This window comes from Lynx rufus, unplaced genomic scaffold (assembly GCF_022079265.1).
Source record: "Lynx rufus isolate CCGP_SWC_20201006 ecotype Redwood Valley unplaced genomic scaffold, mLynRuf1.p SCAF_5, whole genome shotgun sequence".
Classification (NCBI taxonomy): domain Eukaryota; kingdom Metazoa; phylum Chordata; class Mammalia; order Carnivora; family Felidae; genus Lynx; species Lynx rufus.
The window spans coordinates 90,664,464-90,690,691 of record NW_025814867.1 but is presented as its reverse complement, the minus strand read 5'-3'; the positions used below and the strand labels follow the sequence as shown (position 1 = coordinate 90,690,691).

Here is a 26,228-nt window from a genome sequence, read left to right as displayed (position 1 = left end):
ACTGTCTGGTCTTTCTATGTTTTATGTTTTGAGGAATCTCAATACTGTTTTCCACACTGGCTTCACCAATTTACATTCCTACCAACAGTACATGAAGGTTCCTTTTTCTCCACATCCTTGCCAATGCTTGTTATTTCTTGTCTTTTTGATCACGTTAGTGATCCTGCCCAGGCTTGGATCCTGCACAAAGCCATGTTGGGAAGTTCATATTATGTGTAATGACCTCTGAAGGCCACATCCTTTTCATGATGTCTGGCTCCAGGCCTAAGAGACAATCATGCACAAGGGGAAATTATTTTTAACACCTTTCTACAAGGATGCTATTTTAATTCAACTTGTTACTGGAGTTCATTCTAATTCCCTTCCTTCTTAGACCTCTTGTGCCCATCTAATAACTAACACAAAATGAAGAGGGGCTTTGGGAAGAAGAGTACCTGCCCATACACACACACACACACACACACACACACATCCCACCCTAGGAACTGTCCCAGTAGAAGTGGCAGGAGAGGGGGTCATAGCAGGGACAAGGGGAGGTTCAGAACCTACTGAATCAGAATCCTTGGGGTTGGGCTTCCTAATGACTAGGAGGTGATCCTCTTTGGAACCCCTGGTAAAGGAGCAGGAGCATTGGCTTGAGAGTTAGACACTGGCTCAAATCTTAGCTCAGATAATACTAATATTAGATGACCCTATTTGAGTTCTCTAACCTTTCCTAGCCTCAGTTTTATCATTTGTAAATAGGGATGATAATAATAGTGTCTCTATCTCAAAGGGTTATTGTGAGGATTAAATAAATACATATATGTAAAGCACTTAAAATGGTGTCTGACACATGGTAAGCTATGGTAATTATTATTATGTTCCCCCTCTTAGAGGTATTAACAGAATCTAAATCATCTATGAAGCCTAAAATTGTGAGACTGTATAAGAAGCAGCAAATAGCATCATTCTTACATGAGCTTTGCTTTCAGCACCAGAACATTCTTTACACTGGGACCAAACATTGCCCCCATACTTGTGAACAAATTCTTATCTATTTGTTAATCTGGTAGTGATATATCAGTGTTACCAGAAAACAGAAAATAGAGGGGTGCCTGGCTGGCTCACTCAGTGGGGCACGCGACTCTTGATCTCAGGGCTATAAGTTTGAGACCTATGATGGGTGTAGAGATTACTTAAAAATAAAATAAAATAAAATAAAAAGAAGATAGAATTTGCTTAGCAGAATTTCACCATGGGGTGATCTTGGTTGGAAAGTATTCCATTAAACAAGGGATACCTATGCAGTATTAATACAAATCTATTTATATTTGATCATAATAACATGCTTTTTAATAGCATGTTATAACATCAAAGTTCTACAAACACTAGGCTTTTTTTTCTCTAATAGAAAAGATTTTTTTTTTCACTTGAAATACATTACTCTGGGATTACTTTATTTGTTTCTTTCCTTTTAAGTGTTACACACCATCACGACCAAGAAACTTGACCTCAGTAATATGCCGCTCTCTGTGTTTCCATACTATGCCTCTTTGGGCACGGCCTTGTACGGAAAGGAGAAACCTCTGATTAAGCTTCCAGCACCATTCAGAGAATCGTTAGATCTTCCCTTATGGAGATTCTTGAAGAAAAAGCACCATCTGATGGATGAGATAAATGATGAAGTGAGGCGTTGTCACTCTGAACTAATGTGGTCCGAACTCAGTGGTGAAGTTACCATCAGACCTGCAACCACATTATTCAGTCTAGGTAGACTAAGGATCAGGACTTGGCGGAAAGATGTTTCCACAGCATTCTCTAGCATCAGGTCTAAATATAAAGTCACCCCATTGAAAGTGGATCCCATAGTGTGGGACACCATAAAAAATAGTTTAGAAGACGACAGGATTTTGACTGAATTTGATACACTTATGGGGGTTGTAACCTTAGTGGGGAAATCAGAGGATGTACAGAACATTGAGCCACAAATCAAGGAATTAATAGAAAGTACAACTCAAAAAATTAAAAAAGAAGAGCAAAGTGTAAAGGAAAAAGTGGCCATTGCTCCAGGAAGGTATTCTCTTTTGTGTCACAGTGGCATCCTGGAGCGTCTCCACACTGAGTGCCCGGAGATGGAGATGTCTTATGATGAAGCTTCTCAACACATGAGCTTCAAAGGACTCCGCACAGATGTGTATAAAGCAAAGTGTGAAATACAGAAAAAGATGTACACCATGGCTCAAAAAAACATCCAGCTTCCCCCCGAGATTTTCCAATTTTTGCAAAAAGTAGACTGTGCAGAATTCTCTAAGTCTCTTTTTATAGCACAGAAAATTCTTGCTGTTTATGAGCTAGAGGGTACAGCTGTTCTTCTAACCAGCTATTTCTCTGAAGTCCTATTAGATGCTGAAAAGCAAATGGTCAGTGCCTTAAGTTCTAAGCGCATAGACATTGAGGACAAGGACATTCTTAATGGCAAGAAATGGAAAGGGCTCACTCGCAGATTGCATAAGAAACATAATTCCTCGTCAAAGACTGTAATAATCGATGAGTTAACTTCAGGAACCAAAGCTGAGGTTATCATTGCAGGCTGTGTGAGAGAAGTGAATGAAACCCATAGCTTGCTTTTTGACTTTGTGGAAGAACACACGAAAATAGAGAGATTGGTTGAAATAGAGCCTTCCATAATCATTGATTATTTGAAGATAGAAAAAAAGCCATTCTGGCAAAAGATAAAGAAGACAAATGTTCAAGTAATTTTCAATGCTGAGAATAAAAAAAAAGGCATTTTACTAATTGGCCCAAAGGCTAAAGTCCTGGACGGCATGCACATCATCAAGCAAGCCTGGGAATCCATCTGTGTTGAAAGCATCCATATTGATAAGCCAGGAGTCAGCCAGTTCTTCCAGGAGAAAGCACAGTATTATAAAAGTGAAGTCAAACGGTTATTTGGATGTTTCATTGAACTACAGGAGAATGGAGGGAAGAAGGAGGGAGGTGGCACTGATGGACAGAAGTGCTCTTCTCGGGCAGAGCTGGCCCCTGGAGTCTCTCTGATTGTGCAACGGGGCGACTTGACACAGTTTCCTGTGGAAGTGGTAGTGAGCACTGCAAATGAGGACCTGAAGCTCTCTGGCGGCCTAGCGGCTGCTCTTTCTAAAGCGGCTGGCCCTGAGCTCCAAGCAGACTGTGACCAGATAGCGAAGACGATGGGCAAGATCCCCCCTGGCTGTGCCGTCATCTCCAAAGCAGGAAAGCTCCCATACCGGCATGTGATTCATGCCGTGGGGCCCAAGTGGAAGGGAGATGAGGCCCTGAAGTGTGTGCTCCAGTTAAAGAAAGCTATAGAAGAAAGTCTCCATTTGGCTGCAAAATACAAGTACCGATCCATAGCCATCCCTGCTATCAGCTCTGGAGTCTTTGGCTTTCCCTTAGCCCGGTGTGTGAAGACTATTGTTTTGGCTATCAAGAAAAACTTCCAGCTTAACCAGGATGGAAATACCTTGAAAGAGATTTACCTTGTGGATACAGCAGAGAAGGCTGTGGAGGCCTTTGCAGAGACAGTGAAAACTGTATTTGAAGACTCCCTGTCTGTTGCCGCTTCGCTGCCCAGTTTACCCGCAGCAGTCCAGCCCAGCTTGATAACAGTTCATGGAAACGGACAAATGTCATTGTCCCAGGGAAATCTGAGGCTCCTGCTGGTGAAAGGGGATGTGCAGAGTGCTACGGTGAGTGTCCCTACCTACAGAACACCCACCAAGGTGCTGTGACTCCAGTTAGCCTGTTGCCAAAGGAAGATTAGGATCGAGGGAAAGAATCCCATGCCTGCCCTCCCGGCCTCAAAACCGGTTTCCTCAGAAAACTGGGCTGCTTCATTGAGGCATTTACTAACAGCGATTGGCCAGTTAACCGTGGGGACTGCAAGTGTATTCAGATCGCTAGGTCTCCGGTAAATGTGAAAACCCACAGGAAGATCTTACATTTACACTTATCCTCACCACTTACACATTTATACTTTTTCAGTGCCTTTATACCTGTCATATTTTGGCAAATCTAAGGTTAATTTCCTGTCAAATTTACAGAGAGCAGATACAGAAAAATTAGAATATTTGATGCGGGCAGAGGACAGGAATCTTGTCAATGGCGCTGAACCAGGGTGAGCCACGTTACTCCTCAGTGACCCATGCGGGGCAGCTGTGAACATCGCTTGGTCACATTCCCTCTCCTGTCTTCTCTTGGTGCCTTAATCTAGCCTGATTTAGAAAGTCTCTATCAGGTCCAACCAATCTGCTCACAGCTCAAACGTACCGGGCTTATGTTCATGCTGGCCCCCTCCCAGATGACTGTCCTGTCTTCCTCTGCCTGCTGCAGGGATTCCCATTTTCTAGACCCCGGAAGTCACTTCCTCTGCGCTGCTTCAGTGACCCCATACTATTTATATATTGCTTTTTGACAGCTCTCTGTTGTCCTAGAGTGTTAATTAAATAAGCTTCTAGTAACCCTTTGCCTTGGATGGCATTTCAACCTCTGAAATCAATCATCTTAGTTTCCCCCTCATCGTGCCAAGCACGCGGCTCAAACATAGTCCCCCTTGATGAATGCTTTTTGTTAGCATCTGAGACAAATTGTTGGCTTTCTCTTTAAGGCTGATGTTCTTGTCAACTCCATTCCCATGGATCTTGAGCTTAATAGAGGGCCCCTTTCTCAGGCCCTCCTGGCAAAAGCTGGGCCAAAGCTCCAGGAGGAATTGAACATTGTCGGACAAATGGCAATTGTTGGCATGGGCACAGTTCTCCAAACCAGCGGACACAGTCTGCACTGCCGCCGTGTGCTTCATGTGGTGGCTCCGAACTGGAGAGATGACAGCACATCTTCATACAAGGTGGGCCAGGAGTTAGGTTCTCTAGGAAACTGGGTAGCCCTCTGGACCCTCCTCTCAGGGTAATGTAGCTTGCCTCTCTGTCACATTCTCAGCAGGTTCTATCATTAGGGCTGTTTGTTTTGTTTTGTTTTGTTTTGTTTTGTTTTGTTTTGTTTTAGCCCTAGCTGACTTCTGAAGACTGGTTGATAATATAAATTGATTATAGCGCCCAGTCATTATTGGGGCTCATTAAGAGGTATGGAAAATGGCGCGTCCTCAGTGGGGATAGCAAGGCGAGGGCATGGAGAATGGAAGAGGATGAAGGATTAGAACAGTTTTTGCCCTGCTTCTTATCTTCATTGCTGAGTAAGTTTGGATCTTTTTGGAGGGCCTCTGACGTTCTCTTTTTCTTTTCCTCATCAGCTCCTATACTCTTCTTTCCTTTTTTTGACTGCCCTTCACCTCTGTTGAAAGCGGAGGAGTAGACAGAGATCACAGTCAAAGTTGCTAAATTTTTGTCCTTTTTGTTCTGACTCCCAATTCTAGGAAAAATGCATAAAGTTGTGCTTTGTGCCTTTCAGATCATGGGAGACATAATCAGAAAATGTTTGGAAATCACTGAGAGCTTATCCTTGAAATCAATTGCATTTCCAGCCATAGGAACAGGAAATTTGGGGTTTCCTAAAACCATTTTTGCTGAATTAATCATTTCAGAAGTGTTGAAATTTAGTAGCAAGACTCAACTGACAACTTTACAAGAGGTTTACTTTCTGCTGCACCCGAGTGATCACGGAAATATTCAGGTACAATCTCACTAACTTCTGGTTGTTTTGGCAGCTAAGCCCTCATGTTCTCAAATGTCTTCTTGGTCTATTAGGTTGTTTTTTCCATGTATTTCCCATACATGGGAAAGTAAAGGAATAGTGTAGACTAGTTGTAGCACAGCAAATTTCAAGCAAATTTATGGATATGGAAAAAAATTTAACTTCTTATTAAGGAAATTTTTAAGCATTAATGAAAGTAGACAAAATAGTATAATGAATTCCCTATACCCATCACTCATCAATTACAATTATCAACCTCTGGCCAATATGTTTCATTTCTATCTCTGTTTATTTCCCCTCTTCCTATGTTATTTTTTTTATTTATTTATCCTTTTAATTTAAATTTTAGTTACCATACAGTGAAATATTGGTTTCAGGAATTGAATTTAGTGGTTCATCACTTACATACAGCACCCAGTGCTCATCACAACAAATGCCCTCCTTAGTATACCCATCACCCATCTAGCCCTTCCCCCCCCCCCCACCTCCCTCCCTCAACCGTCAGTTTGTTGACTATCCTTAAGAGTCTCTTGTGGTTTGTTTCCCTCTCTTCCTGCCCCCTCTTCCCATGTGTTCATCTTTTTTTCCTCCCTAAATTCCACATATGAGTGAAATCATATGGTATTTGTCTCTCGAGCAAATCCTAGACATAACTTTATCCATAAACAATTCAGTGTTTATTTTATTTTAAGCAATAGGATTCTTTTTGAAAGGTAACATGGCCACAGTGCTATTTCACACATAAAATAAATTGAAAGTCATTTCATTATTTTAGCAATTACCAAATCGATGTTCAGATTTCCAATTGTCTCATAAAGGCCTTATTTTGTTTTTATAGCTTGTTTGTTTTAATCAGAATCCAAATAAGGCCCATATATTGCAGTGGAGCTGACATCCCTTAATCCTCTTTTAATCTATAGGATTCCCTTCCATATGAACATGGAAATCTTAATACATAATATAAAAGTTGTAGTCCTCTAAATAGGAGAAAAAACAGTTGTAGTCCTGTAAATAACATGAGGAGAATGTCAGGATGAGATACAACTAAAAGGTGGGGTTAGAATGAACTCAGCACATCCCCATGTGAGTAGGAGAGTTGGGACTAGAAATACCAGAATCCCCTTCGGTTGTAGAAAGTCTTTCAACTGGCTGTTCACCTTTACACATGGAGCTTCCCTAGAGGCCCATGAGCCTGAGACCCTGGCTCCATAGTCTTCCCTGGCCCCCTCCAGCTACTGTATCAGTCTTTTAGCAAAAAAGTTACTCATTTCCCCCCTCCCCCCCCCAAAAAAATCTCTCCTGCTTGTTTAAAAGGAGAAATAAAGTGATGATTTGATGGTGTCACTAACATGAAAAGAAATGGAATTCACAGGCTCACTAACTCTAGAATACATACACCAGCCTCTTATCCCAGAGAGGACTACTCCCCTAGTGGTTCCTCTCCTGGTACAAATAAGAAGTTAAAAAATAAAGTGTTTCTGTCCATGTGACTATCTTTCTCATAATACTGCGGGTTTTTTTTAACAACTGGCAAGATACCTGCTCTCACTGATTATGAAAACAACACATATTCATTGTAGAAAATTTGAACCATACAAAATGTATTCATTATTTTAGTTGAATTTCATCCTGGCCTTCTTTTATACATGTGTACTTTTTTTTTTTTTTTTAAATTATATATAGAGAGAGTGAGTGAGTGCAAGTAGGGGAGGGGCAGAGGGAGAGAGCAGAAAGAGAATCCCAAGCAGGCCCTGTACTGTCAGCACAGAGCCCAATGTAGGGCTCAAACTCATGAACTGAACTGTGAGATCATGACCTGAGCTGAAATCAATAGTCGGACGCTTAACCGACTGAGCCACCTAGACGCCCCTGAAAATGAGATTTGAAATGGCTACTAAATATTCCAACACATGGATATACTAAAATTTATTTAACCATTTCCCTGTTGGATTGTAAACTGTTTTATATTTTCTCTGTTATAAATAGCATATAATGAATATGCTTATATTTATATCTTTGTTCACATATTTAATAGTTTTCCTAGAATGCATTTGTAGAAACAGTTATATGTATTATTTTCATAGTTTTAAAAATCTATTATGAAAATAACACTTTGAGAGTTATTCTCTCCTGAGTATGTGTGCATGCAAGATCAAAAGCCCTGATGAATCAAATTTATTCATTTACTGAGGATTGTAGTGGTCAAAACTGTCTTTGTATTTCCAGGCATTTTCAGATGAATTCGCCAGAAGGACTAACGGAAATTTCGTCAGTGACAAAATTCCCAAGGCTGAAGATAAACAAGGTTCAGTAAAGCTTTTAAATGAGAAATTATTTCTAGTTGCTAAGTAACTATTCAGTGAAAGATGGTAGTGATGTTTTTTATGAAAGAATCAATTACTGATAAAGAAGATATTAAATTATATCCCATACACCTGAGCATGTAAGACACTGGCTGTGTTTATGTGACCTAAAGTGAAAGAGTAGGTAGGCTAAATTATATAACCTGTACAATGGATTTTTAAGTAGTAATAAGGCTACTATTTTCTAAGGATGATGTGGCATGTTTTCTCAAACAGATAGATTTAAAGAGACAGTACCAACCAAATGCTTCTCCTCTGTCAAATTTGCTGTTGCTATATTCGAGTTTATCCTGTTTGGAGTTTGCTGAGGCTTCTTGATTCTGAATGTGTATGTTTCCCATCAAATTTGGGAATTTTTCAGTCTCTTCTTCAATTATTTTACCACACTGATCTCTCTCCAGTGCCCCGATAACAAGAATGTGAAGTGTTTTGATAGCATTCCACAGGGCCCCAGGATCTCTTTTTTTTTCTTTTTTTTAAAATATCTTTTCTCTCTCTGTTCTTCACATTGGATAATTTCTATTGATCCACTTCCAAGTTCATGGACTCTTTTCTCTGTCCACTAGACATCCATTGAATTTTTTTACTTCAGATACTGTATTTTTAAGCTCTAACATGTCCATTTGGTTCTTTTTAAAAATAGTTTATATTTCTCTGCAGGGCCCCTATTTTTTCCATTCATGCCAAATCATTTCCATGCATTCAACTATGTTTACTTTGACCTCAGGGAGCTTAGTTATAGCAGATGCTTTAAAGTCTTGGTCTGGTAATTCCAACATCTGGATCATCTTGAGATTAGCATCTGAAATTGATTGTCTTTATCCTTGAGAACTCATCACATTTGCTTGGTTCTTTGGATGACAAACAATTTCGGATTATAGACTGGGCATTTTAAGTGTTATGCTGTGAAACTTGGGTCCTGTTAAAATCCTCTGGGGCACCTGGTTAGCTCAGTCGGTTAAGCATCCTACTTTGGCTCAGGTCATGATCTCAACAGCTTGTGGGTTCAAGCCCTGCATCAGGCTCTGTGCTGACAGCTCAGAGCCTGGAGCCTGCTTCAGATTCTACGTGTCTCTCTCTCTCTCTGCCCCTCCTCTGCTCATGTTCTGTCTCTCTCTGTCTCCCAAAAAGCAAAACAAAACAAAAACAAAAAAAATCCTCTGGAAAATGGTGATCATTTTGTTTGTTCTAGCAGACAGTCCGTTCAGTTCACTCTAAGGTTCTGTCTCACCTTCTGTGTGGGTAGCAGTTCCAATGTTAATTTAGTTCTCAAAGCCTTTGTTATGCTGCTTGGGTCTGCTCCCACACTTGCAGCTCTGTGTGAGTTCAGGATTTATCACACTTCACACACAAAATAGGGGCTTCCTTCTCCAGCTCTCACGTGTCTGGGACTCCTGCACTCTCTGGCTCAAGGGAGCCCATTTTCTAGATCCTCTGGCCAGAAAGACAGCGTCTCTGGGAGTGTAAGCTGCCTGTTGGGTTGCCTCATAATTTTGCATGGTAAGATTTCCCTTGTAGGCAAAGTGGAGAGAGAGAGAGGGAGAGAGAGAAGGAGAGAGAGAGAGACAGAGAGAGAGAGAGAAGGAGAGACAGAGAGAGAGAGAGAGAGAGAGAGAGCGCGCGCCTCAGGTATTGCCCATACATACACACTTTTCAGACCATAAGGACCCTTTCTCCGGATTCTTCTGGACAGAAATACAGAATGCTCCCTGTGGTACCACGGTGGAGTTCTGTGACTGGGCCCACCTTGAGTCAGGGCCTGAATTAAAAAAGAAAAATTATGGACAACCATGATGATTACTTCTCATACTCTTTAGCTCATAGGGACCCTTTCTCCTAATCCTCTGGCCACAAAGACAGAAATTCTCATAGCGTAGTTCTGCAACTGGGCCACCTTGGGCCAGTGCTGGGAGAGAAAAGAGGAAATATTTCAAAACAAAATAAAATGAGAAACTCCCCCTCCCCTTCCAGGTGGCTTCTTCAAGTACTGACTTCTTCCCCCAGTCTGCCTACTGTTTACTTTTCAGTTCTCAGTTAGTGGCTTTTTTGTATTTATCCTGCATTTTCAATTGTAAATCATGAGTGAAATAGATGCTAGGGGGCCTGATTTCACCCTGGCCAGCAGCAGAAGTCATGTTTGATACGTATTATGTTATATATATTATATTTATATAATATATATTATTTATATATATTTATATATAAATATATATTTTATATATTTATTATACGTACATACATTTAAAGTTTATTTCTTTGTTTTGACAGAGACAGAGACAGTGCGAGCAGAAGAGGGGCAGAGAGTGAGGGAGAGAGAGAGAGAATCCCAAGCAGGCTGTGCACAGAGCAGAGTGCGATGCGGGCCTTGAACTCACCAACCATGAGATCATGACCTGAGCCAAAATCAAGAGCCAGATGCTTAACTGACTGAACCACTCAGGCGCCCCAATATGTATTATATGTTATAATCCTTTTTCAGAAATGGACCATCACTGGGGCTTAGAGTCAGGGCTGGTTAAGGGCCGGAAGTCACAGAGCAGGGGAAGAAGTATGAGAGGAGCACGTGTGAGGAGTGTGTGACCTAAGTTGTTCTTGCTGTTGCCAACTTGGTGATGGACTCCATTTTTCTTCTCAGTCTTCTATGGGACTGGGTTTAGCCCAGATGTAGGAATGCATGAAATGATGATTGGTCCCATCATCTTCCAAGTGGCCTTTGGAGATATCACCAAAGAAGAGGCAGATATGATCGTAAATTCAACATCAAAGACATTTAATCTCAAAGCAGGTACTTGACTTGTCAGATTTTGAGTAGGGTAATAGTCAACTATTCTACAATTGCTACAAACTGGCTTCTACAACTTTGGCTTATTAACGTTAATTAATAACTTTAAAATTATTTTGACATGGTTTCTACTAATTGGTAACAGTTTATAAATTTTTCTTCTTTCTTATCAGAAATACCAGGTGATAGGATTCCTTTGATGATCGGGAAAGCTTTTAGTTAATGAGGCAATCATTCTGATTCAGATGTATTATTTTCATTTTTTAAAATTCATGTTTGTAACTTTGCTTTTTCTCCTGTAGGGGTGTCCAAAGCAATTTTAGAATGTGCTGGACAAAATGTGGAAATGGAATGTTCTCGCCAAGGTAAGGCACAATACTATTTTTTGCTTCAAAATTGTAAGTGGGAGGCTGAATATGGAAGGCTTTGGAGAGGCTGGGGAAAGTCTTGGGATTGGGGAGAAAACGTATTAATCTTAAAATCATACATTTGACCAAAGACTTCTAAGCATAGACAATTAGAAGTGAAAAGCAATCTCACAGTTAAAAAGAGAAAAAAGATTCATCAAAGACCATATTTTAGGAGTCTCTTATTCACATAGGATGCTTTATGTGCCAAACCAAACATTTTGCTTCCTAAACAATCAAAGAGTAGGTTCAATAAAGAAGATGTGGTACATATATATACAATGGAGTATTACTTGGCAATCAAAAAGAATGAAATCTTACCATTTGCAACTACGTGGATGGAACCAGAGGGTATTATGCTAAGCGAAATTAGTCAGTCAGAGAAAGACAAATATCATACGTCTTCACTCATACAAGGACTTTAAGACATAGAAAAGATGAACACAAGGGAAAGGAAGCAAAAACAATATAAAAACAGGGAGGGGGACAAAACATAAGAGACTCTTAAATATGGAGAACAAACAGAGGGTTACTGGAGAGGTTGTGGGAGGGGGGATGGGCTAAATGGGTAAGGGGCATTAAGGAATCTAGTCCTGAAATCATTGTTGCACTATATGCTAACTAACTTGCATGTAAATTTAAAAAATAAAATAAAATGAAATGAAAAAAAGAGACAAAAAAGATAGGTTCAGTATCTAATTTTGCACCTCTCTGTTTTATGCTTCCCAGTTCAAAAGGGCAACAGTGATTATATAATTACCGAAGGTGGATTATTGAGGTGCAAAAATATTGTTCACGTTATTGGTGGAAACAATGTCAAGAGATCAATCTCCTATGTTTTGCAAGAGTGTGAAAAACGGAATTACTCATCCATTTGCCTCCCAGCCATTGGGACAGGTTTGTAACCTCTGGCTATCAAGGCGTCCACCTTTCCTTGGATCTGGTGCTGTTAATATAGTTAATGATGAGACTGAGTAAGGGTCTTCACTTCAACGCAGCCCCCTGAGGGAGTAAGCAAAGACTGTGGTGGTTTAAGTAAGAGGAAAACATCAAGAAAACTGAAGACAGTGTTGAGTATTAGTTAGAGTGACATTTGCTCTCTACTATGGTAGGGAAGAGACAGGAAGGGAGAGAAAAGAAAGAAACCACCCATTCCGTCTGATTCCTCAGTCTCTTTCTCTTTTCTGTCCCCTACATTATTTAGTCTGTAACCTCTTGCTCCATCCCTTCTCCATGAGAACATCAGAGCATCTGCTTGCACCTCGCAGTTGCTGACTCTCAGATGAATATTCCTACCTTCTTCTTACACCTCTTGGACAGTTGGCTGTGTGGGTTGGCCTTAGGACATCTCCACACAGAAGCCTCTCAGTCACCAGAGCTTAATGGGTTTTGGTTCTATGGGTCATAAATTCAACTCCAAATTTCCCCTTTTCAGCCTACTTGCCTCTTTTGTTTTCCTCAAACTATTTAATAGTTGTGTGGGTCTTCATATATAAGGATGGTGCTTTGGGTTTACCATTAGTGAGGTGATGTTCTTTGAGCTCTTTTCCCAGGAATCTGAGTCATGGGCATTGATTAGGAATTTCTGCTTAGTTTTCTGTAAGAGAGCTGGTCCGGGAGGCAAACGTTCTCAGACTTGAAGTGGAACGTAGCTGACTGGTCCCAAAGAGCCCTGGATTGGTGATTCCATTGTGCAGCAATTGAGTGTTGCCCACTGGCATTCTAAGCCCTCCAAAAGCTTAGCTCAGTACACTTAACCACCCTTGTCATTTTCTGAGCTTTCTTCTAATCCTCTGTTATTTTGATTTCTGTAATTCTCTACCATTCCTCTTAATGTTCCCACATGGAATGCTACATCTATTTTCTTACTTTCCTATTTCTGAAAGTATAATTTATAGTCCCTTTATGTTTTCATTCCCCATGTAGTATTATCCAATCTTGGGAGATTAGCCAACATGTCTGTCTGCCTGTCTATCTCTCTATATCTATGTATCTGTGTATCTATCTTTTATGAACACGCATTAATGACTCACCAGTCTCTGTCTCCACTGGTTTTTCTTCTGAGCTCTGGTCCTGTATTTCTACATAAACTTTATTTGGGCCAAGAAATCAGACAACTCAAGGGTGGCACAGACCTTCCCAAGAAAAAACAAGGAAATGAGGCAGTTTTCATTTTATATAAATATACACATGTTTGAGTATTTCTGGGTTACTGAAAACCTGTTGTCTCCACTGACCTGGTTGCATTGCTGATCTGCACAAATAAATCAAGGTTAGCAGATTCTCCTTGCTTGTCGTCTTTACCAGTCTCTATCACCACCTGATTTGGTCCTTAGACTAAAGCACTAAGGACCTTTAGTGGTGTTTATGTGTTGAACTGGGACTGTGATTGAGACAGCTTCTGGAAGTAAAAGAAGCCCTCTCCCTGGTTCCTTACAGACACCTGCCTGGGGGAAGGGGTGGGTGTCCAGCGATACTCGCAAGCACCTCAAGTTCAATGTAGACTATGAACTTTCTTCTGTTATCTTCTGCCCTGAACCTGCCCTTCCTCTTGTATCCCTGATCATGTTAAAAGCATCACTTTCTACCTGTAATCCTTGACTCTACAGGGAGTAGAGTCCTTTATCCTCCTATGTTCATTAGCTTATTAACTAATTTGATTAAATGTTTACCAAGTGCCTGCCATATGCCAGGCACTGTGTTTAGGCACTGGAGACAGAAAGATGTCTCAGAAAAGGGTCTAGTCCATAAGGAGCACCTCACCTACTGTGAGAGACAGACATGTAAACAAACTACTGCAATACAGCACGACTCATGATGCACACATACTGGTGGGTGGGAGGCAAAAAAGAAGGAACACAGGGTCAAAGATAAACCCAGCTGGTCACTAGGTCCTGCTGACTTCACTTCCCAACTATCTTCTCAGTCCCTGTACCTGACTCTTCATTCTGGCCTCTTCTTTTTGTTCAGCTCTGGTATTTTGCCTAAACTTTTATTATAGCCTCCTATCTAGATCTGGGCTTCTGTGGAGGAGACCCACCCCTAGATTTATCCTTCTCAAAAACAGATTTTTTGCCCTGAACACACCAGGCTAAGCACATCAAACCCGTTACAGTTCTATCAGGCATAGCCTTTCCCTCAGCTTCTCTTACTTCACCTGTTGAATACCTATTTATGCCCATATATCACTTCCTCTGTGTTCTAAGTGCCTAGCTGAGAGCTAGCCCATGATGGGACATAGTAAATGTTTGTTGACAGTGAATGAATGTGTCTGAACACTCCCATTTAAAATCTTCCAAAAATCACGGGATAACCATAGCTTTGCAAAGGAGAATTGCTCTCTTTTCCTGATCATCTAATAAAAAAAAAAAAGCCTGAACAAACCCATTTGTTTAGTTTTGTACAGGGTTTGTCTACATTCCCACAAGTGTCTATGTAGCCAGGCCAGAGTGGTCTACTCTCATTTCTGCATTAGAGGTGGACACCGTCAACAGGGAACATCCAAGTGGGCTGTTAGTCTACCACACCAGGTTGGTCATGGGATTTTTACACTGCTCCCCATTGTGATTTTCCAGCTGCCATTTATTTGTATGCGACTGCTTCCATGGCTTTTCATGGGACTTTTCAAGGGACTTTTCATGATCTTACCTGGGCATTAGGCCTGAGAAACAAGATATGGAACATGCTATACAAAGAAAAAGACTTGCTTAGGTGGCACCTCAAACCTAGCAAGTCAGCTAAAATCTCACTGAGTGTTCTAGAAAAGATTTCCTAGAGGCTCATGGATAACTTGTGTGCAAAGAATTATAGATTATAACAGATAGTTTACAGCTCCAGGTATCTTACAAAATTAGCTTAGTTTAAATCAGGTCCCCAAAGACATCTGGAAGAATAAAGATACATGCATATAGTCAGGTGACTATGAGCAAAAAAGAGTATGATATTTCCACATATATTAGAATATTTTGCTTTTTATGGACCTTTTGAGGACACTAATGAGCCGAGAATAGTTAATTATCCTTGTAACACAGAAGAACACAGTGAGGTAGGGTCAGCTCAACAGAGTAGATATGAACATCCAAAACCAAAAGTTAGATTTCAGGGTCCTTTGTTCATTGTTGGGCTAGTGACTTCCTGACATCCTGGAATAGAAGCTCCCTGTTGCATCTAGGACCTCAAAAGTGTTTGGCCGTGCATTGCTAGAAAAGCCTGAGATGATGAAAGAGTTGGGCAGGGGGGCATTCATTCTGTGAGGACTGGAATCCCCAACTTACTGCTCAGCCTTCCCAGTTGGGTCTTTCCCCCTCCCTGTTTTTATTATTTGCTTTTCTAGGAAATGCCAAACAAGACCCAGGTATGGTTGCTGATGCCATCATTGATGCCATTGAAGACTTTATCCAAAAAGGATTTGTCCGGTCTGTGAAAAAAGTTAAAGTTGTTATCTTTATGCCTCACCTACTGGACGTGTTTTGGGCCAGCATGAAAAAAAGAGAACCATCTCTGACTTCTCCCCAACAGTCTCTGCCGTCTAAATTAACATGTGAGTTGACTTTTTTATGAAATGCATATTCCTAATATGGATGTCACATGAGAAATAGCTAATATTAAACATAACTATCAGAAAGAGAAATTAAGAAAATAATCTCATCTACAATTTTATCAAAAAGAACAAAACACCTAGGAATAAATTTAACCAAGAAGGTGAAAGACCTATACTCTGAAAACTATGAGACATTGATGAAAGAAATTGAAGATGACAAATGGAAAAAATATACCATGCTTATGGGTTGGAAGAATTAGTATTGTTAAAATGTCCGTACTACCTAAAGCAATCCACAGGTTCCATGCAATCCCTATCAAAATTCCAAAGGCATTTTTCACAGAAATAGAACAAACAATCTTAAATTTGTACAGACCCACAAGGCCCTTAATAACCAGAGCAATCTTGAGAGAGAAGAACAGAGGAACCTGGGTGGCTCAGTCAGTTGAGCATCTGACTCTTGATCTTGGCTCAGGTCATGATCTCACAGTTCATGGGCTCAAGCCCTGCACTGGGCTCTGTGCTGGCAGCTTGGAGCCTTCTTGGGATTCTCTCTCTCCCTCTCTCTCTCTGCCCCTCCTCTGCTTGCACTCGCTCATGCACATGAAAGAAAGAAAGAAAAAGAAAGGAGAACAAAGCTGGGGGCATCACACTTCCTGATTTCAAACTATGTTATGAAGCTATAGTAATAAAAACAGTATGGCATTGGCATAAAAACAGACAGATTAATGGGACAGATTAGAGAGCCCAAAAATAAATCCACACATATACATATCTTCTTTGACCTACAGTGGGGTTACATCCTGATAAACCCACTGTAAATTGACAATGTCATAAGTCATAAATGCATTTAACACACCTAACCAACTGAACATCATAGTTTAGCCTATCCCACCTTAAACATGCTCAGAACACATTAGCCTAGATTTGGATAAACTCATCTGACACAAGCCTATTTTATAGAAAAGTGTTGAACATCTTGTGTAATTTATTGAATACTATAATGGAAGTGAAAACGGAATGACTTTACAGGTACAGAATGGTTGTAAGTGTAGTGGTTTTTGACCCTCACAATGCCTGGCTGGCTGGAAGCTATGGCTCACTGCCAGTGTCCCACATCACAAGAAAGTATGCCACCACATATTACTAGCTCAGGTAAAGATCAAAGTTCAAAGTATAGTTTCTACTGAATGAATATGATTTGCATACTATCATGAAGTTGACAAATAGTAAGTTGAACCATTGTAAGTTGGGGACCATCTGTGTGGTCAATTAATTTACAACAAAGGAGCCAATGGGAAAGGATATCTCTTCAATAAATAGTGTTTGGGTGCTTGCTTCAGCAGCACATATGCTAAAATAAATGGTGGTAGGAAAACTGGACAGCCCCATGCAAAAGAATGAAACAGGATTACTGTCTTACACCATACACAAAAAATCCACTCAAGATGCATTAAAGATCTGAAACCATAACACTTCTAGAAGAAAACAGGGAGTAAGCTCCTAGATATCAGTCTTGGCAGTGATTTTCTTTGGATTTGACACCAAAGCACAAATAGCAAAAGCAGAAAATAAACAAGTGGGACTACCTCAAACTGAAAAGCTTTTCATGGCAAAGGGAACCATCAACATAATGAAAAGACAACCTATGGGATGGGAGAAAATATTTGTAAATAACGTATCTGATAGGGGTTAATATACAAAGGAGTTAATATATAAAGAACTGTTGCAACTTAATAGGAGAAGACAAATAATTGGATTTAAAAATGGGCAGAGGATCTGAATAGACACTTTTCTAAGGAAGACATACAGATAGCCATCAGGCACATAAAAAGGTGATAAACATCACTAATCATCAGGGAAATGCAAATCAAAACCTAAGGAGAAATCACCTCACCTGATAGAATGGCTAGTATCAAAAAGACAAGAAATAACAAGTGTTGGGGAGGATATGGAGAAAAGAAACCCTCACGCACTGTTGGTGGGAATGCAAACTTGTCCAGCCATTGTGGAAAACAGTATGGAGGTTCCTCAAAAAATTAGAAATAGAACTACCATATGATGCAGCAATTCCACTTCTGGGTATTTACCTTAAGGTAATAATAAAAAAACTATCTTAAAAAGATTATCTGTACCCCCATATTCATTGCAGTAGTATTTAAAAAACCAAGACATGGAAAAACCTAAGTGTCCACCAACAAATGAATGGGTAAAGAAAATGTGATATATATACATACATATATATATATGTATATATATCACACACAGACAATGGAATATTATTCAGCCATAAAAAAGGAGGAAATCCAGCCATTTGTGACAACATGGATGGACCTTGAGGGCTTTATGCTAAATGAAATAAGATGATCTCACTTAATATGTGGAATATTAAAATACAAACAAACTGTTAGATACAGAGAAGAGATTGGTGGTTGCCAGAGGCAGCAGGGGGTGAGATTGGGAGGTGAGGAGGGATGAAATGGGTGAAGAGGGACAAAAGGTACAAACTTCCAGTTATAAGATAAATAAGTCCTGGAGATTAATGTACAGCACAGTAACCAAAAAGAGAGAGAGAGAAATAGCTAATCTTCCTTTCTTTGCTTTTCTTTTTTTCTTTTTCTTTTCCTTTTTTTAGCATTTATGGGATCCCTGAGTCAATCTCCCCAAAAGCAGAATCCTTTGGTTTTGAAAAAGAAAACAGAATCAGCAAGTTTTCAGGTGTGTGGTGAAAATGTAAAATGTGTGGAAAACGCTCTCACCTGGATACAGGATCTGATTACAAAGGAACTGTGTCCTTACACCAATGGAGATGAGTGTATCAAAGATTTTAATGAAAAAGAATATCAGAAATTGAATGAGCTGCAGGAGAACTTAAATATTGCCATTTGCTTGGACAGTAAAAGACCTCTGATTGAAGTTTTTGGGATTGGCAAAGATTTGACAGAGGCTAGAAATGCAATTGAGGAAATGATCAAGAGAATTAGATTGGCCAAAGAACAGAAATCCCAGGCAGATTTTATCAGTGAATTTGTAGAATGGCAATATTATGACAAAGACACTTTTCATAGTTTTAAGAAAATAATCAATCTGCAATTGGAGAATGCAAGGAAGGCAAAAAAAAGGATAGCTGTTGTCAAAGTTAATCACCAGACCTACACCGTGGACCTGTGCAAGTACAGTGCTACAGATGCAGAAGGACGCAGTTTACCTGTTCGGCGCCTCATGAAATCTGAAGGTGAGTCAAACCTGTGTGCTTGTGATCCATTATTTTACCCCTACTTTGGGCTTAACACTATTTGGTACATACATCGAAATTGTACTCAAGCAGATCAAATTCAGGCAAGTCTTATGGGATGAAATAGAAAACTTGGGTGTCTGAGCTTGATGCGCTTACATTATGGCTGGGGAAACGTAGCATGGGTGCACTCAACAGTCTGAGGCTGACCATCTTAATGGTGACAGTACCCAAGCCTTGCAGTTGTTCCCATCTCTACAGTTTATCAGCTTTCCAGGGCCAGTTCTGCTGCAGAGATAATGGCTCCTTCAGTCAGAAGAGGGAAAGCCGTGGGCTTTAAAGAAAAGTGGCTCAAGGTTTTCTAGAACAAAAGGAGAAGACAGCCTGGTCAGAGTGGGCACTCTCTCTGTGACTGATAACCTGGAGAGCACTGGGAGCTTGTAGGATCTTCTCCCAGAATTCACTTCCTCTCCTGCCCTGAACATAAGTCTTCCTCAATGCATGCATCAGGAGGCAGCCTTGGAATTCTCTGACTGGATCGACTCCCTGAGAAGGGACTGTTTGTGTTGTGTAGATAGACATTCCTGTCTTTGAACCGCACAGGTCCTGCACCGAAAACTAGTAAATTGGCTTCTGGTACATTATCTTTATCTCTCATGAGATTCGTGTGAATGAATTCCTCAGACTCTGAGCCACCCTAGGGGAATGACAAATCAAGTATGATGTTCTGTTTAGCAGAAGAGAAGACAGCAAAACCTGCCAGCCACCCAGCTCTTACGGATGTGGAGAAAAATAATGAATAGATGCAGAGGGCCTTGTGGTAGTGAGGTGTTCTGGCAAAATTCCACGCTTTTCTAACAAGACCATTGTAGGGAAATAATTTATTGTTAAATTATTAAATGATGACAGATTAGAGACTGAACAGAATATGCAGCTTGAGTTACACCACACCAGCACTTCTTAAATCTGAGCATGATCAAAACTTGTTAAGATGCAGGTACATGGGTTCCACCCCTCGGAGAGTTTGATTCAGTAGATCTGTGGGTTTTTTCTTTTTCTTTTTTTTTTTTTTTTAACATCTATTCATTTTTGAGAGAGAGACAGAGAGAGAGTGTATGAGCAGGGGAGGGCAGAGAGAGGAGACACAGAACCTGAAGAAGGCTCCAGGCTCCGAGCTGTCAGCACAGAGCCTGATGTGGGGCTCGGACCCACACCCACGAGATCATGACCTGAGCCAAGTCAGATGCTTAACCTAAGATTGAGCCATGCAGGCACCCCTGTGGGGTTTTCTCTTAACAAGCATTACGATTGGTTCTGATGTAGGTTGTCTGTGGGCCATGCTTTGAGAGACATTCTGTGAGAAAGATAAGAACTTCTTGAACATGTTGAGTTAGGAGATAATAAAGTAAGAACACAGATGATACTCAGTTCTTCAGAGCATACCAGGAGCGTCTGGATGGGCCTTCTCAGGTGTGTGGGAGTCCTCAAATGTCCTCTTTGCAGTTGGGATCCCCGAGCACTGGAGTGATATGAAACAGCAGGATGTCTGTGTGGTTGAGCTACAGCCTGGTCATGCAGAATATGCCACAGTGGCAAGCAAGTTTAATCAGACCTGCTCACACTTCTACATAGAGAAGGTAAGCCTTCCGCTGACATGGAGTTTCTTAAGAATGGTGGAGATGAGTGGCATCATGGTCCTGGATAAATCTACAAATACATTTGCAACCACATTGTTTTCCCAAAATTAGAATATTTTATGGCAATCCGATTTTTGATTGTAGATTCTACTCCCATCACTATAATTACAGAGACATTAAGATTGAGATCGTGTCAGTTATTACAATATAATACTAGATTGCGATATGATGTTAGAATACTAAAAACACGTGTTGACTCAGTGAGGAGCTGGTTAGTAGTGATCTTGAAGAGACAGCTGACAGTAGAAGCCTTCCCAAAGGAAGAAGTCTTTTCCCAAAGAGGAACCAGTTAGTGACCCTGTAGAGGAAGAAAACAGGAACATCCCCCCCCAAAAGAGGAAACTCTCTTCCTCCAAAGGAGGAGCCACTCAGCAGCGGACCTGAAGAGGCTGCTGACAGCAAGGGCAGCAGCTTCAAGAAAAAGAAAAAGTTCCAAAAGCTAGCCCAAGAAAATGAAAACGGACCCACAGCAACATTCCCCCACCCACCCTGATATCCCAGCAGAAACGAATTCACAAGAATCTGTGAAGCAAGCTAGTAAAAATTCAAAGATAGATCTGCAGGGTTGGATTCGATAACTAGAAAACACCACAAAGACACACAGAGGCCCTCAGATCAGGATTCTGTGCTTCTGCTCCACCATTCACAGATCAGCAGCACTCGCTTCTGTGATTAATTCCAATGGTCCTTTCCTTGTTCATCTCCCTCATTCTGGCATCTTCCACTTTTAAGCTTCAGTGTTGCTCTTTGAAATTATGGTCCCATTTGACCTCTATGGCAATATTATATTAATGCTTTCTTCTTTAACTAGTTTTCCTTTCGTTATCCCTGTTATTTATTTCTTCTCCAAACTGCTAATCCTAGCTTTGCCCATAGGATTTATAGTTTGCTCTTCTGTCTCTGTACTTCATCAAGAAATGTTTTTACCCTTCTTGGCTTCAGCTGCTATTTCAATGTTGACAGCTCCCAAATCAACATCACCAACCTGGATCTTTGATCATACTCTACAACATGTATTTTTACTTTTTATTATTTTTTTTAATGTTTATTTATTTTTGAGAGAGAGAGACAGAGACAGAGCATGAGCAGGGGAAGGGCAGAGAGAGAAGGAGACACAGAATCTGAAACAGGCTCCAGGCTTTCAGCTGTCAGTACAGAGCCTGACGTGGAGCTCAAACTCGGAATGGCAAGATCATGGCCTGAGCCAAAGTCGGATGCTTAACTGACTGAGCCACCCAGGCGCCCCTACAACATATACTCAATGGCCTAAAAATATCTCTGCTTTAATATCTGTCTGCTAAATCAATTTCCCTAAATCTAACTCATCATCTCACTGTTTCCCTTTCCTTCCCCATTTCTGTCCTTGGTTCCACCACTTTCTGAGTAAAGTTAGAGACCTTTGGGTACCTTCCCTTCATCCATCAAAACAAGTCTGCCAATAAGGCCTGCATTTTCTTTCTTACCAAATTTTCTATTTCTGCCACCACTCTGTTTATTTATGTAGTTAAGCACATAATAACTCAAAACGATTTGAAGTGTTTTAACAAGGATATATATCATATCTTCAGATAAAATAAAGAAAAATGGACAAAAAAGAAAAGGAGGGTAGGAAAAATAAGATAATACAGAGGTATTATCGTTTACAAAAATATATAACAGGAGTTCCTAGGTAGTTATTAGAAGGACCACAGATTTGTTTCCTTGAGCTTCCTGGTAGACAAGGCAAAGAAGTAAACACGCATTCTTGAGATTCATAATTTTCATAAATCAGAAAGAAAATCATGTAATCAGGAGACTCACAGCTTTTCACGGTACTGAGACTGGCTAACTGAGAGATTTATACTGTGAATCAAGTCCTGGAGAATATTTTCAAAATCATCCTCACAATAAATTCAATATCAAACTTTGTACCACAGCTTCCATTTTTTTAATCCTCAACGTAAACCATTTGAGCAAAAACAATTCTGAGGTACCAAGACAGTGTGATTCAGGTGTGCGGCACTTTGATGGTCTGGTTCTGCAATAACAAATATGTTTCATCTCAAATATGAAGTACAGTCATCTGGTAGTGGCTGACTGGCACATTTTGAGGAGATGCCAAGTCCAGATTGAGCAGGACTGTCCGGTGGACCAGCCATGTCTACAGTGGGCTCTGGAGGTTTGCCATGTGTTAGTGGACGGCCAGAGAAATGATTTTACTATTTTTTTGTAGACCTTTTTTAAAATAAAATCTTATGTGAAAGTCCAGTGTGTGAAACAGATAAAAGTAGAGCTAGGTAATACTTAAGACACCTCTTTGGAAATACCTGACAGTATGAAAACACTAATAGGAAAAATAGGTGGCTGTCATCCTCCATGACTATTAGGACCTGGGACTAAGACTTTTAACATCCATAAACTTACACAAAGATTCAGTAATTTTGCCACATTTGCTTTTTCTCTCTTACTCTCTCAGGTTTTGCTGAAGCATTTGACAGTAAGTTGCAGACTTCATGACACTCATAAATATTTTAGCACATATCTCGTATGAATAAAGACTGTCTCCTAAATAACAGCGTTATCCCATATAAGAAAATTAACAGTAATACAGTTAATATCTAATAGAGTCCATATTCAAATTTCCCCAACTGCTTTCTTATTACTCCCCCATCTCCAAATATGTGTTCACACACTGCATTTGGTCATTTTGTCTCCTTTGTCTCTTCTGATCTAGAATATACTCCTGCATTTTAAAAAATCATTTTTCATGATGCTGAATTTTTTAAAGAGTTTAAGCCAGTTGTATTATAGAATGCCCCACATTCTGGCTCTGTCTTGCCTAGATTTTCTTTTTTCTTTCTTTCTTTCTTTCTTCTTTTCCTTTCTTTTCTTTTCTTTCTTTCTTTCTTTCTTTTCTTTCTTTCTTTTCCTTTCTTTCTTTCTTTCTTTCTTTCTTTCTTTCTTTCTTTTCCTTCCTTCCTTCCTTCCTTCCTTCCTTCCTTCCTTCCTTCCTTCCTTTCTTTCTTTTTCTTTTTTTTTTTAAGAACCCAAGCAAGTTTGCTTACAGATTCTAGATTTGTCTGATTCCTCTTGGGTCCTGCAATCCAGGACTCAAGGAATTTCCCCCACAGCCCTGGAGGCCACTTCCCAAAGAGGATGGATGGTCAAAGCATAACTGTGGTCTGCAAGCAGATCCTATCCCACCAGGATTTATGCCCCACTCTTCCAACTGGACCAGTGATTGATTTTCATTAATTAATTTCCTTCTGGACCAGACCCTCTAGCACTTCTCCCACAATTAGAACATGGCTAACCAGGTGAACCAGTGTCCCAGAAGGACGGAGGAGGAGAGAGGCAAAGTGACAAAGTGACATAGACAGAAACTGAACTGCCCTTGAACTGAAGGTGAAAAGCAGGAGTTGGGGAGGCTTGGTCAGCCAACTTCACACAACGAGGACTTAAGATCCTAAACGCTGTTTGCTCTCATGTGGTACATAAAAGATGTTAAAAAATGAAATTAATATTCTTCCCAAGGTCTGTTTTTGTGAAACACTGGATCTAGAAAGATTTCTGAATGCAGAAAGGTGCCATCTGGCATTGAAATTGTTGTTTATTTTAATTTTCATTTATGAAAAATAATGGTCATGTTTCATTTGCTGTATGTTGCCAAAGGCTCTTGGCACCGACAGAATATTTTTCTTTATTGATTTGTAGATTGAGAGGATCCAGAATCCAGATCTTTGGAATAGCTACCAAACAAAGAAAAAAGCCATGGATGCCAAGTATGGACATAAAAACAATGAGAAGCAGCTCTTCCATGGGACAGATGTTGACTCAGTGCCACATGTCAACCGAAATGGCTTTAACCGCAGTTACGCTGGGAAAAACGGTAAGGCAGCAAGCAATCTGCCTGCTACGAATGGGGTGTCAGCTGTGAGAACCCAACCTGGGCAAGGGACAGTGTGGTTTGCAGGGTTGGTGGCTGTGCTGCAGCCAGAGTTTCAGGGTTAAGAGTCATTATGTGTCCTCCCAGAAGGACTGACTGGCCCTCGGGGGTGGAGAAATGATCTTTAAAAATTAAAAACACATGAGGGGCACCTGGGTGGTTCAGTCGGTTGGGCGTCCAACTTCAGTTCTGGTCATGATCTTGCATTTCACGAGTTTGAGCCCCGTGTCGGGCTCTGTGCTGACAACTCAGAGCCTGCAGCCTGCTTCAGATTCTGTGTCTCCCTCTCTTTCTGCCCCTCCTCAGTTTGTGCTCTGTCTCTGTCTCTGTCTCTCTCTCTCTCAGAAATAAACAAACATTAAAAAAATTAAAACACATGAAAAAAATTCTTAAGAGGCTTTGGAGAGAAGAACGGAACGTTATTATAACATTATTTGACGTACCGGGTCAATATGTCAGATTATAGACTAAATTGAACTTTTAAAAAATGTCTTTCTTTATCTTCACAGCTGTGGCATATGGAAAGGGAACCTATTTTGCCGTCAATGCCCGTTATTCTGCCAGCGATACATACTCCAGACCAGACAAAAATGGGAAAAAGCATATGTACTATGTGCGAGTACTTACTGGAACCTACACACGTGGAAATCAGTCACTGATTGTGCCTCCACCAAAGAGCCCTGACAACCCTACTGATCTGTATGACACTGTCACAGACTGTGTGCATAATCCGGGTTTATTTGTGGTATTTTATGACTACCAGGCTTACCCAGAGTACCTCATTACTTTTACATATTAACATCTTGGTATCCTTCCCAGAAGACATTGCTCATCTATACATACTGTGTTGTAAAACAAGTTTAGATTTTTTCCCCCCTCTTAACAGCATTTTCTAAGATCAAAGGATACTTATCACTGAAATCAGACTTTCTTCAGCTCCTCCTTCATAACTGGAATGTACCTCTCTTGAGAGCAATAAATTTGAGAATTTAAATCAGATAACTTAGTTACAACTGTTTGTCCACAACTGTGGACATCAAATCTGTAGAAGGAAAGAACATATTTGTATTTTCAGGAAGGAGAGAATAACGTTCATCTTATAACCTGATTTTTTTTTAATGTTTATTTCTGAGAGAGAGAGAGACAGAGTATAAGCAGGGGAGGGACAGAGAGAGAGGAAGACACAGAATCTGAAGCAGGCTGCAGGCTCCGAGCTGACAGCACAGAGTCTGACGTGGGGCTCGAACTCATAGACTGTGAGATCGTGACCTGAGCCGAAATCGGACGCCCAACCAACTGACCCACCCAGGCACCTCAGAATAATGTTCATCTTAAAGTCAGAGGGCACAGCCATGCAATTTCAGCTGCTGCTGAAGGAGACAGCTGGTATCACATTGGGATGCCATATTCCTTGAGGAGCACAATATTACTGAGCACAATATTACTGTAGGATTGCTGATTTCCCTGAGGACAGGGATGGTGTCTAACTCATTTTGTTTTTTTTTAATCCCTGGGCTGAGGTCTGTGCCTGATGTAAATAGAAGCTCTAGAAACGTTTTATAAACCAACTAAGAAAGACAAAGCATAGTCAGACTCCAACCCAAAGTAGGAG

General features: G+C 40.5%; 1 protein-coding gene across 2 annotated transcripts in view; it reads left to right on the top strand.

Annotated features, from left to right (window-relative positions):
* PARP14 (poly(ADP-ribose) polymerase family member 14) overlaps positions 1–25,615 on the top strand; it is a 42,847-nt gene extending 17,232 nt beyond the window's left edge. For both annotated transcript variants that reach the window (XM_047098887.1, XM_047098886.1), the window contains 12 exons: positions 1,462–3,710; positions 4,628–4,864; positions 5,425–5,646; positions 7,894–7,972; positions 10,666–10,815; positions 11,115–11,177; positions 11,949–12,116; positions 15,553–15,759; positions 18,395–18,994; positions 20,498–20,631; positions 24,385–24,559; positions 25,126–25,615. In XM_047098887.1, coding sequence (XP_046954843.1) covers positions 1,462–3,710; positions 4,628–4,864; positions 5,425–5,646; positions 7,894–7,972; positions 10,666–10,815; positions 11,115–11,177; positions 11,949–12,116; positions 15,553–15,759; positions 18,395–18,994; positions 20,498–20,631; positions 24,385–24,559; positions 25,126–25,415 — 4,574 coding nt within the window. In that variant the 3' untranslated portion in view covers positions 25,416–25,615. The remainder of the gene's footprint in view (positions 1–1,461; positions 3,711–4,627; positions 4,865–5,424; positions 5,647–7,893; positions 7,973–10,665; positions 10,816–11,114; positions 11,178–11,948; positions 12,117–15,552; positions 15,760–18,394; positions 18,995–20,497; positions 20,632–24,384; positions 24,560–25,125) is intronic.
* The last annotated feature ends 613 nt before the right edge of the window (positions 25,616–26,228 follow it).